At 43.7% G+C, this 16,540-nt stretch overlaps 1 protein-coding gene across 1 annotated transcript in view; it reads left to right on the top strand.

The window, feature by feature from the left end:
* The first annotated feature begins 428 nt into the window (after positions 1-428).
* The window catches only part of ABCC5 (ATP binding cassette subfamily C member 5), a 78,578-nt gene continuing 62,466 nt past the window's right edge, over positions 429-16,540 (top strand). The window contains exons 1-2 of the mRNA XM_068954091.1: positions 429-562; positions 2,003-2,177. Of these exons, the coding sequence (XP_068810192.1) occupies positions 2,049-2,177 (129 nt within the window). The 5' untranslated portion in view covers positions 429-562; positions 2,003-2,048. The remainder of the gene's footprint in view (positions 563-2,002; positions 2,178-16,540) is intronic.

The raw sequence follows: 16,540 nt of genomic DNA, 5'->3' as shown, positions 1-16,540 counted from the left end.
TGGCAATGGACTGTTCTGCACCGCACCGCACCGCACTGCATTGCCTTGCCTTGCCTGGCACCGCATTGCACCGCACTGCATTGCATTGCAGTTCACTTCACTGCACTACACTGCATTGTACGGCACGGCACTGCACGGCACTGCATTGTACGGCACGGCACTGCACGGCACTGCATTGCTCCGCCCTGCCCTCTGCCCCGGTGCGCGCGCCCCACCCCGGCGGCTCGCGCCAGCCCACGGCGAACGTTCCAGACCCCCCACGCTGCGGCAGGAGCGGCGAAAAGAAGGCGGGGCGAGGCGCGCGGCGGGCGGGGCCCGAGAGGAGGTGGCCTGCGCGGGAGCTTCGGGGAAATGTCGTTCTCGCGCCGACGTCTCCGGGCGGCGAGAGCCGCGGGAAGGACTACATTTCCCGTGAGGCAACGCGCGGGAGCCCCCCGCCCTACCCACCCGCCCTCCACTGCGCGCAGGCGCTGTGGAGACGCCGGAACCGCTATAAGGGATGTTGTTTGGCTTCGCGGCCGCTGAGTGGAAAAGCCGCAGCGGGGGCCGTCGCCGGGCGGAGGTGAGCGGGGCCGCCAAGCCCGTTGCCGGGCGGGGGGGGGGGGTGGCCGGGCGGAGACCCTTTGTGTGGGTGAGGGGGCGATGGCGCGGCTGAGGAGGCGGCTTTAGCGCCCCTCCCCCCCCGGGGGGGGTTCCTGTGAGGAGCCGCCGCCGCCTCCTCCCCCCGCTCCTGTGCGGAGGGCGGTTGAGCGGCGCCCCCCTGCCGCCGCCGTGAGCCCGGCTGAGCTGTGCCCCCTCCCGCCGCCGGGCCGGTGGCCCTCGCTGCCCGTCCCAGCCCGGGTGAAGTGGGGGGAGCTCTTCCCTTGTTTATGTCGGTGCGGCGGGGACCGTGTAGGGGAGAGGCGGGGGGGGCGGCAGGCCGAGGGAGGCTGGCTCGCCTCCCTGTTGTTGCAGGAGGGATGGGGAGCCAGCAGGGTGCAGCAGCCCCGGAAGCCGCTGCTCTGCAGCATCCTCGCCCGGCGCTGACCCCCGCGGCCATGGGGGTGGGGGAGCAGGCGCCGAGCCGTGCGGGGGCTTGTGCTGGGCCCGTTCCCGTGGGGGCGGCCGGCGAGCTGCCGCTGCCCGCTAGAGAGCGGCTGGATGGCTGCGTTGGAGGAGGCTCGTGTGAGAAGATGGGGGAAGGTGGCTGTTTCTGCAGGCGGTGGAAAGGTGGCAGCTCGATGCACCAATCCCAACCTGCGGATGCCGATTCTGACTAATAGGAATCGGACTTCTTCCATGGTGTTAGTTTAAGGCGAGTGGTAGAACGCAATGAAGCAGAGCTATAAAGCATAGTATCGCAGGGTGAGGGAACTTTTTTGGGGGGGACTTTGATTCTCCCTCTGACCTTACAGGGGGATTTGATAGTTGAGGAGAAGCTGCAGTACTGAAGATGTGGCTCCCTCCTGTGCATGTACATACTTGAGGCTAGTTCAAGCCTGTGGAGTAAACGAGTAAGCTTATAGAGGAGGACTTTTTTCCTCTCCAGAGCATATGTAGAATGGCTCATTTCATCATGTTGTGGTATTTGCAGAGAGCTATATTCTGCAAATCTTTCAACTAGAATGTTGTTACATATGTACAATTTTGGATATTAATGGAAGATTTTCAGGGATTTGATTTTTCCAAGTCAGAAATTTCTCCAAGTTTTAACTAAGTTTAGTTATTAGTTCTATCTATCATGTTGCATAATCATATCTTAGAGTTCTAAGAGGGGGAGTAAGACAGTATTTTCTGATGCTTTGAAGATCATGGTACTCACTTGTTACCTCAGGGTATGCCTAAACTAGTTTAGGAGAAGCTGAAGTCTTTGGTGGGATCCCAGAGTGGTGCTGGTGAAGAAGTTAGTACAACAGTACTGTATGACTACTTTCTTATTTTAATTTAAAAATAAACTTTTAAAATAGTTGACTAAAGTAACTGGTGTTGGACCCACATATAATGAAATGATGTTTTTTTTCAGATCTTCAAAGTGAAAATACACATGTAAACCCTGGCGTTTGCAGAAGATGAAAGACATCGACATAGGAAAAGAGTACATTATACCCAGTCCTGGGTATAGAAGTGTGAGGGAGAGAGCTAACTCGGTGCAGCATGAAGAACAGGAAGGGTCAAAATTTCAGCATGCTAAACATAAGGTTAGCTTACTTTTTTTGTTTTTTCACTGTCTCTGCTTATTAAATTACATGCAGCAGCTGCCTTCTTGCTGTGCCAGCTCAATAAAGATTTGTTACCTTGAAGGTCAATGACAAGTATTTTCTCTTGTGCTTAAGTGGTCCCCCCAATGGGTACTGTAGTTATCTTAGTAACAAGACTGGGTACTTACTAAGCATTTTTCACTTCTAGATGCAAGGGGTTTTTAGTAAAAACAGAACAGGCTTTTTCTAATGTTTGAATCTTGATGAAAATCCAAGAAAAATGTAAGCTTTATACTCAAATGATCACAACCAAGTAAAACCAGTGAAGAGCTCAACTCTCAGCTGCCAACACTGATTTGTGCATGATTAAAAAGGTTCTTAGTCATGCTTTGTTTTTCTACAGGGTTATATTTCTGAATTAGAAGTCTAGCTTGCTCTGGTAGCAAGGTTCTGATTTACCAGTCTTGGAAGAAAGTAATTTGAATACTTGCGCATCTGTATGCTTAGTATGGTGTGGTGCACTCATGATCACTTGCAGTTTAAACTTGAGAGCTGAGTCTTGAAATAAGCACTCTCTGAGAGCTGGTATGGCATTGCTCTGAGCTTGTAACTTTTAAAGCTTTTTTCTCTGAAAAGAGTGCATGTACTAGAACTTAAGTGTTATAAGGCAAACAGATGCTCAGATAAGTAAGTGGAGACACCACACTGGTGAAAAGTGTGATCTGGAACTAGTAACCTTTAACCTATGCCAGTTCAAAATGTTTAAGAGGAGTAGCTGTTGTGACCATTTACACTGAAATATTTTCTTACCTGTCCTGCTTTTAAGATAACTATTCTTTTTTGAGAAGTCAAAGTTGAACACCTTGAAGCCAAACTAATAAAGCCAATGCTGCCTATGTCTGAATTTCTGTGGTATGACAAGGTGCTAGCAAATGTGCTAAGTATTCTGTACGGATTACCTGTGATGGTTTTATGGCATGAGTGTTGGCAGTGGGGAAACTCTCCTTATTTGCACAGAGGAATTGTGAATATTTTTTTTACAGCTTGAGTTTTGCTACCTTATACTGCCCACTGAGATATTATATACTTCAAATTAAAGCCCCAGGGAAACAAGATAAACCTAAAGGAAGCTGGTGTTTGCCAGGTGGTTTTAATGTGGGCTGACAATGCTGCATTGCTCTCTGGAGACTGTTGAAGTGGTCTGCTCTGCCGCAGGCTGAATGCAGTTTAGGAGTTGCAAGGCCTGCAAGTACAGTGTCCCTACAGGGCTCTATGACTCAGCAGACTATTGCTGATGGTGCTCAGGGGAAGGCAGAGCATCTGACTGCGTTAAAGCAAGTGCTGGTGCTGAACTGGGAGCCCTCTGGAGTCACGGTGCAGCTTCTTTACAGTGCTTATTATGTTAATATAATTGGCTTACTGTGCAGTGTGCATCATCCAGTGGAAAAATGGCACTGTCAAATTGCTGGTGACAACAGTGATGCCATTGGTGGGTTGCTTTGTTTTTTTTCAAGCAGTGGGAGTGGAGTTGCATGGTAATCATAGCATGAGGTCTCTTATTACTGGTCTGCATCCTCTGATCGTGTTGATTCCTGATGTAATTTCTGAGGACAAAATCATGAAACTTGGCTAAGGTCCTCGTAGCACCTTTTTACCTCAGTCTTTTAAGTGAATGAAGTTAAACCAACATTTTTTTCTGAAGGCTGGAATTAAGCTGAGCCCCGCATATCTCTAGCGTGGCATAAAAATCTCAAATTTGGAGGCAGCTTCAAGTCAGCTTACTGTGAATTCCTTTGGTCCTACTTTCCTGTCCACATTTGTTAATAGATTTGATGCCTGTGATTGCTTGGTAGTAGGTCCAGGTAACTGAGCTTCCTGAGAAATAGGGGCTCTGTAGGAGTTGTAATTACTGGTGCAAGAATATGGTTTTCCCCACCCTTACCTAGAACTTTAACTGCCTTGATTACTTTGATTAGAAGGAGGAATGTATCTTGATTGATTAAGGGAATTGGCTGGTTCTGATTGAGTACTGTGGCATTTTACTTGCTGGCAATCTAGCTCAATATGCTAAGTTTGAGTTAACTTTTTGGGTCTAAAAGTCTTGTACCCTCTTTCTCACTAGCTTTATAGCTTGGAAGCATACAATCTATAACGCAAGAACAGTACTGAATTTGCTGTATGTCAGCAAGATTTAATCTTGCTGACATTTAAATCTTTCTGACTTGTGGAATACTGAGGTTAAATAAAAGGAGCTGTCTTTATAACACCTTACATAAATTACATGTTCACACTTGTTTTGTATACCAAACATCTTCCTTTCTAGTTGAAATAAACTCTAGTTGCAATAGCGTTCTTGGCCTTATCACTTAGTATGCTTTATTCTTCTGGTAACAAAGGTAAGTTTAAAAACTTCATTTTTCCGTAAGGCTGACCTTTGCCCGTTGGGTCGGCCTTTTTGCCTGTAACAAAAGAGTGGGAGCTTTAGCTTGGCTGTTAAGAGAAACCAACCTTTCAGAGGAGGAAGTGGCTATATCCTTTGTATTTGAACTTCTATTAAACCTGGGACTGGGCAGATTCCTGAGCTGGTTTGTTGGGCACCTGTTTCTGATATAAGCTGGTGACAGCACACAATGGAGGGCTGATGGGGAAGATAGGACCACAGCAGCTCAGATGCTGAGAGGTCAAATTATGGTAGTACTCGATCCTGGCACTGAGTCCACGGTGCCACCAAAAGAGCTTTTGGGACTAAAACATAGCTTAAGATTTGAACTCGCTTGACAAGGAAGTGACACTTGTAAGCACATTCTGTAAGGCGTGTAGGAAGGTAAAGCTGCAATCTCACCACTGATTTCAGATTTTGGTTGCATGAGAGTTTGGGACTGTTTTGCAGTAAAAATATACCACATGTGGCAGACTTCTTGCCAATATGTTCCTTCCATCTCCTACAGAAGGAGGTAGACCTACAGAGTTCCCAGTGAAGAAGATAAAGGAGCGTGCTGCCCCTGTTAATCAAGGAACACTGGTTAATGTCCAGCGTGGGTGGCCATTTCTAGCAGGGCTCCAGGTGCCTCTGACCAATCAATAACATGACTTGCAGGCAATAATAACACAGGGGAACTGTGGGTATTACTGCATTTTTATACATGCTTCTCCAACTGAGGTGGAGGAGACTAGCTGATGGCCTAAGCTGGATCTTTACAGATGAAAGACCTATTGTACTCATGCAAAGATTCCAGAGCTATTTCTACTCATTGCTTTATCTTGCATAAAGGTTATGCTTACCCCAACTCTCTGCTGAAACCTCCATACTGTTGTCCAGGGTTCCTTTCCAAAGGTGGCTGAAATTGGTTATTCATGATCATAATGGAAGAAGGAACTTGTTATTTTTTCCTTAGGAGCTCAAATGCTGTTCAGTCATGGCCTGAAAGAATGCTGCTTTGAAAAACAGACTTTCAAACAGGGTTCTTAAAATTACAATTCAAATCATGGTGCAATAGAAGTAGGTCTGATCCAATATTTCCTGGTGCTTAATGAGAATGTTGCTATAGAAATTTGAATCTCTGAAATAGTTAGGCACTTTGGGACTGAAATTCATGGAACAGTTTTACTCACCTTGTGAATGAATGCATTTACCTCATGAATATCTGTAGTGTGCTCTTAAAAATTATTTCTGATCTTTGAGATGCACTGTTTTGTAAGCTACCTTAGTATTAACTACATACATGCCCAATGCATAATACCATACTAATTGGGCTTATTGTCTGTAGAGGCACTAATGTTCCAAATGAAGATAACTTATAGGTGTACTTGCTGCTTAGCACTATACACAGAAGCCTTCAGGTGAGAGTAGCTGTTACGTTACTGGTGAAGAAAACCTAAGGGATATTTTGAAATACTGGTATCTACTTGTGCCTTTAGGATTCCTTGTTCTCAGAATACTAGGATGCTCTTAAATGCAATTATTTCAGATATAACTTCCTCTAGTGGAAGTGGTGTGCCCTGAGGAACAGAGCAGACCTCATTGTGTCCATGAAATCTGCTATAAAAGGATGGATTAAGACTGGAAATAATTTGTTCTGAAAGTGGTTTTGGGATAGGCTCTCTTCAAATATAGACCTCTGTAAACGTTCATTTGCTGCAACACAGATAAATGAGTGTGGTGCTCCTCATTAAACTAAGAGCAACTGAAGATGCAGAGGAAGCCTATCTTCATGTTATGCAGTGCTTTTGAACTTCACTCTTCACTGCTAGATTCTGAATTAACAGTGCTAGGGTACAAATTCACAAATAATGTGCTCCAAGCAGTTGTAAGCTCTAGCTAGAGTGTAGTGTTCAGCATTGGGTTTTTGTTGCTGGAACACACTTCAGGTTTACTGCAGATACCAATTGCTGTATTTGAAGACATTGGGTGATGTTGACCATAAAGGTCACTGAAAACATGCAGGGAAAAATGTATTGCTGATGTTAGCTACATGAAACCCTATTAATTTTCCTGTCTTCATTTCAATCTTCTTTTTCAGGTTTGTCTCGAGGCTTTTGCCAAGGACTGCAGAGAATGTGGTCAGAAGTTGCTGGCGTTGATGTAAATCCTTTAAGCACTGATAGCTTTGTCTTTCTATCAGATAGTCAGATCAACCTGTCTAAGCTGTGGAGCTTCTGAAGTGTCTGAGCAACTGCTATAGAGTTGTTGAGCAACAGGAGTGTCGAGATACCCTGGCTACTAGTGGCTTGGCACTCTATGCTCAGGGCAGGCCTACTCAACAGCTTTTATCTATAAGTTTCTAATTGTAGCCAGAGTGGTTGGATATGTCTCTTCTTCCAGAAGATTCATGCTTTCATAACCTAGTGTGAATGTTAGGTACTTCAAAAATCACCAGCCAAGTAGGCTCTCACAGGCTGTAGGTATCCTGAAATGACCTGCACAGAAAGATACTGCTACATTGCTGGCTTATAGGTTATACCTAGAAGCTGCAGTAGTTCGAGTTGATGCCAACCCTCACTGTATTAGAGGGTTAAAAGTGCAGCTGAGTACTTGGCCAGGATGACTGGTGGAATGCCAGATTCAGTGTAACTGCCACACAGAGTTGTGGCATATCATTGGTGTTTGGCTGTGCTGGAAGTGAGGTACAAGAGCAGAGCAAACATGGCTGTATTTATGTGTATTTCTGAGACTTGTAACAGCTGCCATCCTATTTGCATGTCTATGGCTATACTGAGCAGCTTGACGGTGTCTTTTTCTGTTAATAACAGGCCATGTATACACAGAGGAAGTGCATCAAATCTATTACCTGTAGGCTAAAAGTCTAATGCTGTAGCAGAGCAGCTGCAGTAGGGAATTTGGGTGACCCAGTGGCTAGATGAGTTCTGTGGACAGTGCCTGTGAGAGGGGCTGCATGTCCTTGTTCCCTTCATGGATAAAGTTTTAACTGAACAGTAAGTATATGGTATATAGTCATAAGAACAAGCATGATGCAGAGTATACAGTTCCTTTATCTACTCTGGAGTCCTACTGATTATTCTGTGGTGTCTGACATGCAGTATAGTAGATAGCAAGCCTATTGTGCCAATCAGCCTGGCCAGCCCCCCGTTTCCTAGCAGTTTAACTTCCTTCAGAAGAATGGCTTTCCTCTAGGGTTCACTACTTCAGGTCATTTCTAATGGGTGAGCAGCTGCACAATCAAATGCCAGTAGGCTGGAGCCCTTAGGCAAACAGAAATCACTGCTGGTGCAGGCAACTGTAGGAGACTTTGGGGAAGGAACAGCCAGAATGTATCACACTGAGAGGAGAGATATGGCAGGAAAGAATAAAGGAAGAAGGGTAAATGGAGCTAGGGTCTAGAGGTGAAGGAAGGTTAGAATTAAGGAGTGTTTCCTTCCCCATGCTGAAGGAGACAAGGGTGAATGGATAAAACAATCTGAAGGGCAGCATCCTTCAGACAGTTTAAGTGACCGAACTGCCCTGGTAGTACTTATAGAAATTATATCTGGTATTTGTACCTTTGCTAAAGCCATATGGAATTTTCCCTTTATAAATTTGGATGGTGCTCAACATTTGACTAGTGTGTAGGGACTTTTGCCTTTCTTGGCACTTTTGCTTTGGTTTACAGTTGCACCATCTCCAAGTGTTTGAGGTGAGTACACAGTGCAGCTGTACCAGGAGCTTGTAAAATGCTCTCAAGTTCAATCTTGAACTATTATTTCAGTGCTTCTTTCAGAAGCTTACCTCTAAATTTCAGCCTCTATTGATCTCATTGAGAATTTTCAGTGAGATAAAATAGCGTAATGAACTCCAGGTAAATACTAGATAAGTGAAGTGCCTGCATACTGAAGATGTATTTTTCTCTAAAATGTTAATTTAGTGTCAAATGGATGCTAAATTTTAAAATCATGTTGTCAATAGTTCCATTCTCTTTGGAGACTTAATCACAAATCAGACTGTTGCATACAAAAGCAGGGATGCATGCCACTTGCTACAGATTAATGCTGTGATATGCCCAAGGAACTAAGCCTGTTAACTTGATGGAATGTTTCTAATTAAGGTGTCTTACTCTTTCTAGTTAAACTTCTGCCACTACTGAAGTACACACTAACCTGACACTGAAGAGCTTTGACTTGGTTGTTGAATGTTTCATGCCTCTCCAATGACTTTGAAGCAGTGATGTTATCTCATGTTGATTCCATTTATCTCTACTTACTAGCAGCTGAGAACAGCATATCCATTAGCCAGTCAGGTTTCAAAGCCCCCCTCAAACTCAGGAGTAACTAACTGTCTGAAAGATCTTGGACATAGTAGGAAGAGGGACCAAAAGGCAAGATCCCTCCCTGTCAAAGCACTCTTTGGTACACCAGGATCCTGACTTATTCATGGTTTCTATTTTAAGTCAACTGTTTTCATTAGTGCACTTGCCATCCTTTGGAGTTTTAGCAATGTGATAAAACCTCAAATCTGGCTGCTTGCCAGTATTGTCTTTGACTGTCTGCTGCTGTTCCTCTATCCGGAGCAGACTTGTAAACCAGCCTGCTCATGACCAAAGGTAGGCAAGTAGCTGATTAAGTGTCACTGAAGGAAAGCTTGCAGTATCTTTTTCCATCATAGTATTTGGCCCTATGGTCTTAATTGTACGCTGAGTTTCTAAGAACTGCCATAAGGGGCTAACAGAACTATGCAAGCTACTGGAAAACTTCATTTAACTTGAAATGAGACAAAAATCACTTATTGTCCTCCCTGTGTACCTTGATACTTTGGTTATTAATTTTTGAACATCTGTATTCTAGTACTAAGGAGTAGTCAGCTCAAGTCCTAGACTGTATGCTGCAAACTGTTCCACAAATGAATTTTGTTAGTCCTATTTGAGGACTAAGCTTCTGAGCTGAAAGAGCTGCATCAAAGTTGCCCTATGTTTGGAGCCCCAGGGTGTTTACTTTGAGCTTATTAATTGTTCATTCTTCACTTGGGTTGGGTTGCCCCTTGCATCTGGAAGCCTGTGTTGGTACAGGAAAGGGGATAGAGTTGTGTATTGCATCAGGCTGGGTAAATGCTATGACTTCAAGGCTTGTGCTGTCATTCACTGATGGTTTCATTCCACAAGTTTAAAGAGTTTAAAGAATCTTAAGATGTTCCTAATGCACTCAATTAACTTGTATACCTTCTGCTGTGACCTGGCTCAGATATGGCCTGAGTGAAGAATGCCTCCACCCTTCTGCAGCTGTCAGCATATAGCCCAGGATAATACCTGAGCAACTGAGGAGCCAGATCCTCAGCCTGTGGTCTGCCCGTTTATGATCTGCTTAGTGAGGAGTTCAGTTTTCCAGCTTTATGGTCAGAGCCCATCTAGGAAGCTACTTGTAAAGGGCAACTTCTAGTTAAGGCTGACTTACTTCTCGTTTCATGGGGATCTGCTGCTACTGCACTGTTAGTGTACATGAATTGTAGCTCAAGTCCTGGATGATCAGTGTATAATCTCAGCTCTGAGTGAATGCCATATCCTTTAGTCACTTGATCACAAATATTAGGTTTAATGCAAAACAGAGGACACGGATTTATGTACATCAGGTGCCATTGTAGCTGCTGATCAAATGCATCCACAGCAGCTACTGCTACAAAATCCTGTAACAAATGTGGTGTGCCAAACCCTGTATCTCTTGGATTCTGTGGGTAAGTGGATTTGTCAGGGAAGAGTTTAGAATTGGCATTGAGGTGAGCTACTCCTGCTAGAACTTAAGGGCAAGCTTGAATAAGCAGTGTTCCTGGAAGAAACTGATATTATACCTGTCCTCTGCAAGGACTCTGTGCACTGTATAGAAATGCTCAGTCTACAGCTATCCTGACTAGAACATTTGGGTCTGTCACAAACATACCTATGCTGAGCTTGTTTGGCTACAGAGCCCTGATAGCAGTGCCAAGTGTTACTGGGGGACCTCTAACCTGAGGACGTATAAGCCCAAGTTAGCTTTAAAACTGACTCCAATGCCAACCTGAACTTCTGCTAATTCCAGCTCAGAAATGAGTAACTGCAGAGGTCTTGTGTAATGAGGTTACATCTAAACTGTTAGAGTGAATGACTAAGTTGAATCTTGGAACTCTTGTGTGAAGTCAGAGTGCACAGCTGAAGAACTGATGAGCTTTTCACTTAAGAGAAATATAGCACAGCTGCACTTGTTTCTAGGTTTGGGTGAGTGGTTGGTGAAGAGCTGTTTTTCCCCCTCTCTAGTAGAAGCTAGGAAGGCAGCAGAGACATGAGCTTTCATTTATACCCCACTTTTCAGAAGGCAGAAGAAAATGGAGGCCCTAATTTCTTGATTTGGTTTGTTGCAGCAGTTCTGGAAGCTGTAACCAGAATTTCTAGATACCTAAAGCTGTCTGGTAGTTCCCTCCACTTGGTACTGTGAACTCAACTAAGCTGCCTGTAATTTGTGATCAATGCATGCAGGTGTCTAAAGGCTGAAGGACTCCCTCTGTGCACCTGCTGTCAGTGACTTAGCCTACTGCTTGCTGCCTCCGCTTGAGTGGGGCAGTTCATATGGATGGATAATAACTATTCCTAAATAGGGTCATGCTCAAATCAGGGTATTACAAAGCATTCTAGTTACAAAGTAGACAGTCTAATGCTGCAAATCTCCTTATTACTACTTTTATAGATTAAAGTACACTGCATCAAATCCGGAGCAGGTAGAGAGACTGCCTTCTCAGTGGAATACAGTGGAGACAGAGCACTTGCTGCTCAGCAGACAGGTGCATATATGATAATGTTGGGAACTGCAGGCCTAAATGCCGCCTTTAGATGCTCCTGCATCCAGTGACTTGTGGAAATATGGATAGCCATTCATTAAGGATCATATGTGCTACCTGCAAGAACAGTACCTAAAACCTGTAACCTCTTGAAAGTGGTTATAGGCAGGAAGAGAGCCAGAAGAATTTCTGTGAAGAAGGACGTGATTAAAGCTTCAGAGTATCTGTTCTTGGACTCTTGTGCTGTTTTTATTATCCTGAGGCTAAATGGAACAGTTGATCCTATTCTTGCCCAGCTCGTGAAAGCTAATACCAGTCTTGTTTTGAAACCTCACTCCTATAATAAAGACATGAAGTCTGTTAAATACTTGAATCACTGTTCAGCCTAACATCGTAAGCACTGATAAGCAGGACTAGAGATCTATCTCCGTATGTCCTCATATGCCCACCTCTTCTTGAGCTCTGTGCTGATCTGCTAGTTCCCCCTTTGCCTCTTTTTTGCTGGGAGCTTGAATTAGCAGTGAGGAGGGCCTGGGTGAGCCCTGCCTTGTAAGTGCAAGAGGCAGGAGTTTCTATTCTGCAGCATTGTCAACATCAGCTTTCTTAATTTTACTGCCTAAATGAAGCAATTGTAACTTCCCATAATATTAAATCAATTGTAGCAGCTTTTCTGCTCTATACTAGAGGGTTAGTGAAGGAAGACTTCTTGTGTCTGCTCTAATTTCCTGTGTGTTACAGGGAAGAAGCTAAATCTTATTTTAATGCTATTACTTGAGCCCTGGAAGATGTTCTGCCTTATGGAAAAGGCCATAGTTGGCTGGTGAGATTTGCCTCTTTGAGTGCATACAAATCCTACCTTTGCTTCTCAAGAAGAGTGGGGAGTGGAAAGCCTGTTGTGCTTGGCCTCCAGACTTTTATTATAGTCATCCTAGGCTATGGTTGCCAAACTGATAAATTGCTATCTTCTCAAATAGAAGACGAGTGCTTGTGCGCAGGACTGACACCTCACTGTTTTCTCCACGTCTACGACTGCCTCCCTTCTTTTCCCTTCTCCCTGTCCTCATGCGGATAAAGACCTCTATTTCTTGCTTAGTGGTGGGTATTTAAATATTTCCCTGTATTCTTCTTTCTGTGAAGCTTGTTTGCCTTCCTGCCTAATTTTCCTGGTGCCTCTCTTGCTTCCTAGTCAACAGAGTTTGTCTTGCCACCCTTGGATGTCTTGTAAATTTGACAACTTTGTAGCTCTGTTACTGAATGTTATGTATTTTCTTGGCCCTCTACTGTGACCTTGGCATGTGGATTGTACAACTGGTACTTCTGTCTGCTTGTATGGGCAATTCTTTCTCCTTGCCCTTGAACTGCTTTGCTTCCCCTTGCTCAGTCTTTTTATTATGGCATGTCTTGAGCTAACCATGGCTCCATTCTGGCTCTTCCTCACGTTGCCTTATATAGCTACCATCAGTATGATCAATTTGTTGACCTTAGGCAAGGAAATCACGATAAAAGGTGTTGGAAGGGTTTTGTTATCCTTCCAGTTTGCAGAAGGACAGAGAGGGACAGATCTCCTCTATGGTAGCAACACAAGCCATGCTTTTCTTTTCCCACCCATTTGTTTGCTAACTGTTGAGGTATAAGAAAGAGACAAGATCACAGGTACATGGTGATAACTACTCAGAATGTTCTCAATAGGTTACAGCTAGGGTTTAAAACTTAGACTGTATTGCTCCTTCAGTTAATGTTCCCAGTTATCTGTTGAATCATATTAATCTGCACCCAGATATGCCATAGCTTCACCAAACTTGGAGTGTAGCACCATCTCCCCTGTTAGATCTGCCCACAGGTTTGAAAACTTCATTTGGAGTCCGTTGTCTCTTAATAAGAGACACTGAGCAAATGGTCCCTAGTTGCTCTTTGAGGTGTGTTTAATAAGCCATGTTATACTTATCCTGTGTTTAATAAACCATGTTATACTTATCCCGCGTGAATTTGTAATTTCCCCGTTTGTGGTCCATTTACGGATTTGATCTTTACAACGTCCTGTGGCAGAGAATGCTGAATTTAAATATAATTTCACTGAATGCCCCCGTTCTTTTGTTGCAAAAATAGTTGGTGATCATTCCCTAGTTCCCTTCATGCCATTCATGACTTTATAGACCTTTCAAGTACCTCTACTGTATCTTCTTCTCTACTGCCCCCGCTCAGCTGAAGAGTTGCAGTACTTTAAATTTATCTATGTACGGAAGCTATGCTAACCCCAACTGTTCTCCTTGCTGATAGTCATTTTAAGTATAATATCCTTTTTGAGCTGAAGCATCTGGGGACGGACTGTGTTAGTCTAAATCCTGGGTAATTTTTAACTGCTGTGGTAATGTCTTCTGCTTTGTTCTGTGTGTCTTTTCTAACGATTTATCCTCATCTTTTTGCCTTTTTGATGATGCTGAGCAGTGAACTGCTGTTTTTTGAGAAATGCCTGCATAACTGTGTTTTTTCTCCTGGTTAGTGATATTTGACTTAGGCTTATTTTGTTTTTGTGAATATTTCTTTGCATTTATCGACACAGGGAGTTTTATCACCGGTTTTATTATTTCTGTGGGTGTCAATAAGCTGGTGAACTAGAAAAAGCGCTATCTGATCTTTATTTAATAGCATATCTATGATTAATTAGACATACATTCCAGTAACAGTGCTGGAGCCTGTTATGTTGCATTGCTGATGACTTCTTCAAGGTTTTAGTTGCCAAGAAAACCAAATATGCAGACAGTCAGGATGTTGCCAGTTGATGAACATTTGAAAACATGATAGAGGTTCAGAAACATAAGATTAACAGTGCTGGAGGTTGTTCCTATTTTTCTTGCATTAATGTTTTATTCGAGAAAATACATTGTGGAACTGGTTGGAAACCCCATTTCTCGCTGCTAAACTGTATGCTTTTAAGATTTTTCTAATACAAGATAGAGAATTGTAAGGTATTTCTTAGAGTCTTGTTGTACAGTGGTGTGGTGCGTTTGTTTCTTCACAGTCACGTGAATGGGATTTTGTTAGCTTTGCCAGTATTATGACCTGCTGGAAAGCAGCTCTGCAGAGCTGGGCGTCCTGGTGGACAAGTTAACCATGAGTCAGCAATGTGCCCTTGTGGCCAAGAAGGCTATGGTATCCTGGGCTGCATTGGGAAGAGTGTTGCCAGCAGGTCGAGGGAGGTGATCCTCCCCCTCTACTCAGCCTTGGTGAGGCCCCACCTGGAGTACTGTGTCCAGGTCTGGGCTCCCCCATACAAGAAAGACATGGAGCTCCTGGAGCGAGCTCCAGTGGAGGGCTACAAAGATGATGAAGGGACTGGAGCACCTTTCCTATGAGGAAAGGCTGAGAGAGCTGGGCCTGTTCAGCCTGGAGAGGAGAAAACTGCGGGGGGAATGTTATCAATGTGTTTAAGTATCTGAAGGGACGATGTGAAGAGGATGGGGCCAAACTCTTTTCAGGGGTGCCCAGCGACAGGACAAGAGGCAGCGGGCACAAACGCACGTGCCATCTGAACATGAGGTAAAGCCTCTTTCCTGTGAGGGTGACAGAGCACTGGGACAGATTGCCCAGAGAGGTAGTGGAGTCTCCTTCCCTGGAGATATTCAAAACCCACCTGGACGCGATCCTGGGAAATATGCTCTAGAGGACCCTGCTTGAGCAAGGGGGTTGGACTAGATGATCTCCGGAGGTCCTTTCCAACCTCAGCCATTCTGTGATTCAGAATCTCCCTGCCCAAAGGTTTGCACTTATAATCTCTTGACATACAGGGAAGTATAAATGCTTTTCAAAGGCAGTTTCTGCAGAGTGTAATTATTTTCAAGGTGGGTGTTTAAGAATGCTATCTTTGAACTGTCTGAAAATGCAATATCTTGCAATTGGGCTTTCTTATTAAAAAAGCTCCTCTTGTTTGTTAGTGATGGAAAACCTTATGCTTTTTGGGTGACTTTCTTTCTTTTAAAGCATAGGCCCCTGTAGTGACAGCAGGTAGCTCTAGTCTGAAAAACGGTGATTCTGGGAGTAGCCTGTGGCAGAGCATGTTATCAGCAATAGGGTGTTTGAGCAGATCTGTCTGGGTATCATGCAGATAAATAGCATAGCAAATAGCTATGAATTCCACTGTTGGACCCATGAAAGCAGAAGTGTAAAACTCCGCCCCCCCCCGCCGAGTCCTTTGAGACATCTTTGGATGGTCCCATATTTATGCTGCTTAGGGTAGATTTAGTAAGGAGAGGTATTGCCCTCAGTGAGTCAGTGATTTAATATAAATTAAATGAGAAATCTTTAAATTCAGCCTTCAGATATTGTGCATTTCTTGCTCACTTCATGTATCATATTGTGGTTATGTTCTTTTGTTTTCTCATTACCCTGCTGTCATGTTTTGTAATCCTAGCTTTAAATATAAATAATAATTTTTTGAGACAAGGACCATGGATTGTTTATGACAAGCTTAGGCAGTATTTCAGCACTTTGCTTAAGTAAATAAAGGACAGACTTAGGCTGTTTCCTGTTCTTGTTCCTCACATGAGTGGAAGCTAATAGGTGGCGTAACGTGCTGTATGCTTAGATCTTAACATAGTATGGACTGTGTGTCAGATACATGGTGGCATTTCTGAAAAAAAATATGTAATGAGAGGTTAGGAATCAAATGCTTGTTGATAGCGATTTGTGCTTTGTGGGTATTGTTTTAAAGGAAGGTATGAAGTGGTTACAGTTACTGTTTTCAGAGAAATAAAATAACCTTGTTCTAGTAAGGCAACTAACAAGGGTAAATACAGTATCTATTTCTGTGAGACAGCCAGGAAGATTTTTAAGTCAGAACTGGACTTTTGCACAAAGTAGCTCAATTTCAAAGAACTAGAATACAAACAGATAATATGACATTGCAGTAAGCGGTCCATTAAGTTATCACAAGCAGTACTGAGCCCTCTGTGAGTGTAAATAGCAAGCTCGTGTCCTCAGATACTTTTGCCACATCTAACCTTTGATCAGAAGGTTTATTTGAACTCTCCAATATTTCGGCTTCTCCCTATCGTTGCTGTTTCTTTTATCCTATTAGAATTTAAAGTCTGCCTTTTATTAGGCCTGCGGAAAAACTCTCCTGAGATGTGGTTTGCCT

Source organism: Struthio camelus, chromosome 9 (assembly GCF_040807025.1).
Source record: "Struthio camelus isolate bStrCam1 chromosome 9, bStrCam1.hap1, whole genome shotgun sequence".
Lineage (NCBI taxonomy): Eukaryota > Metazoa > Chordata > Aves > Struthioniformes > Struthionidae > Struthio > Struthio camelus.
This window is presented reverse-complemented; position numbering and strand designations above follow the sequence as displayed.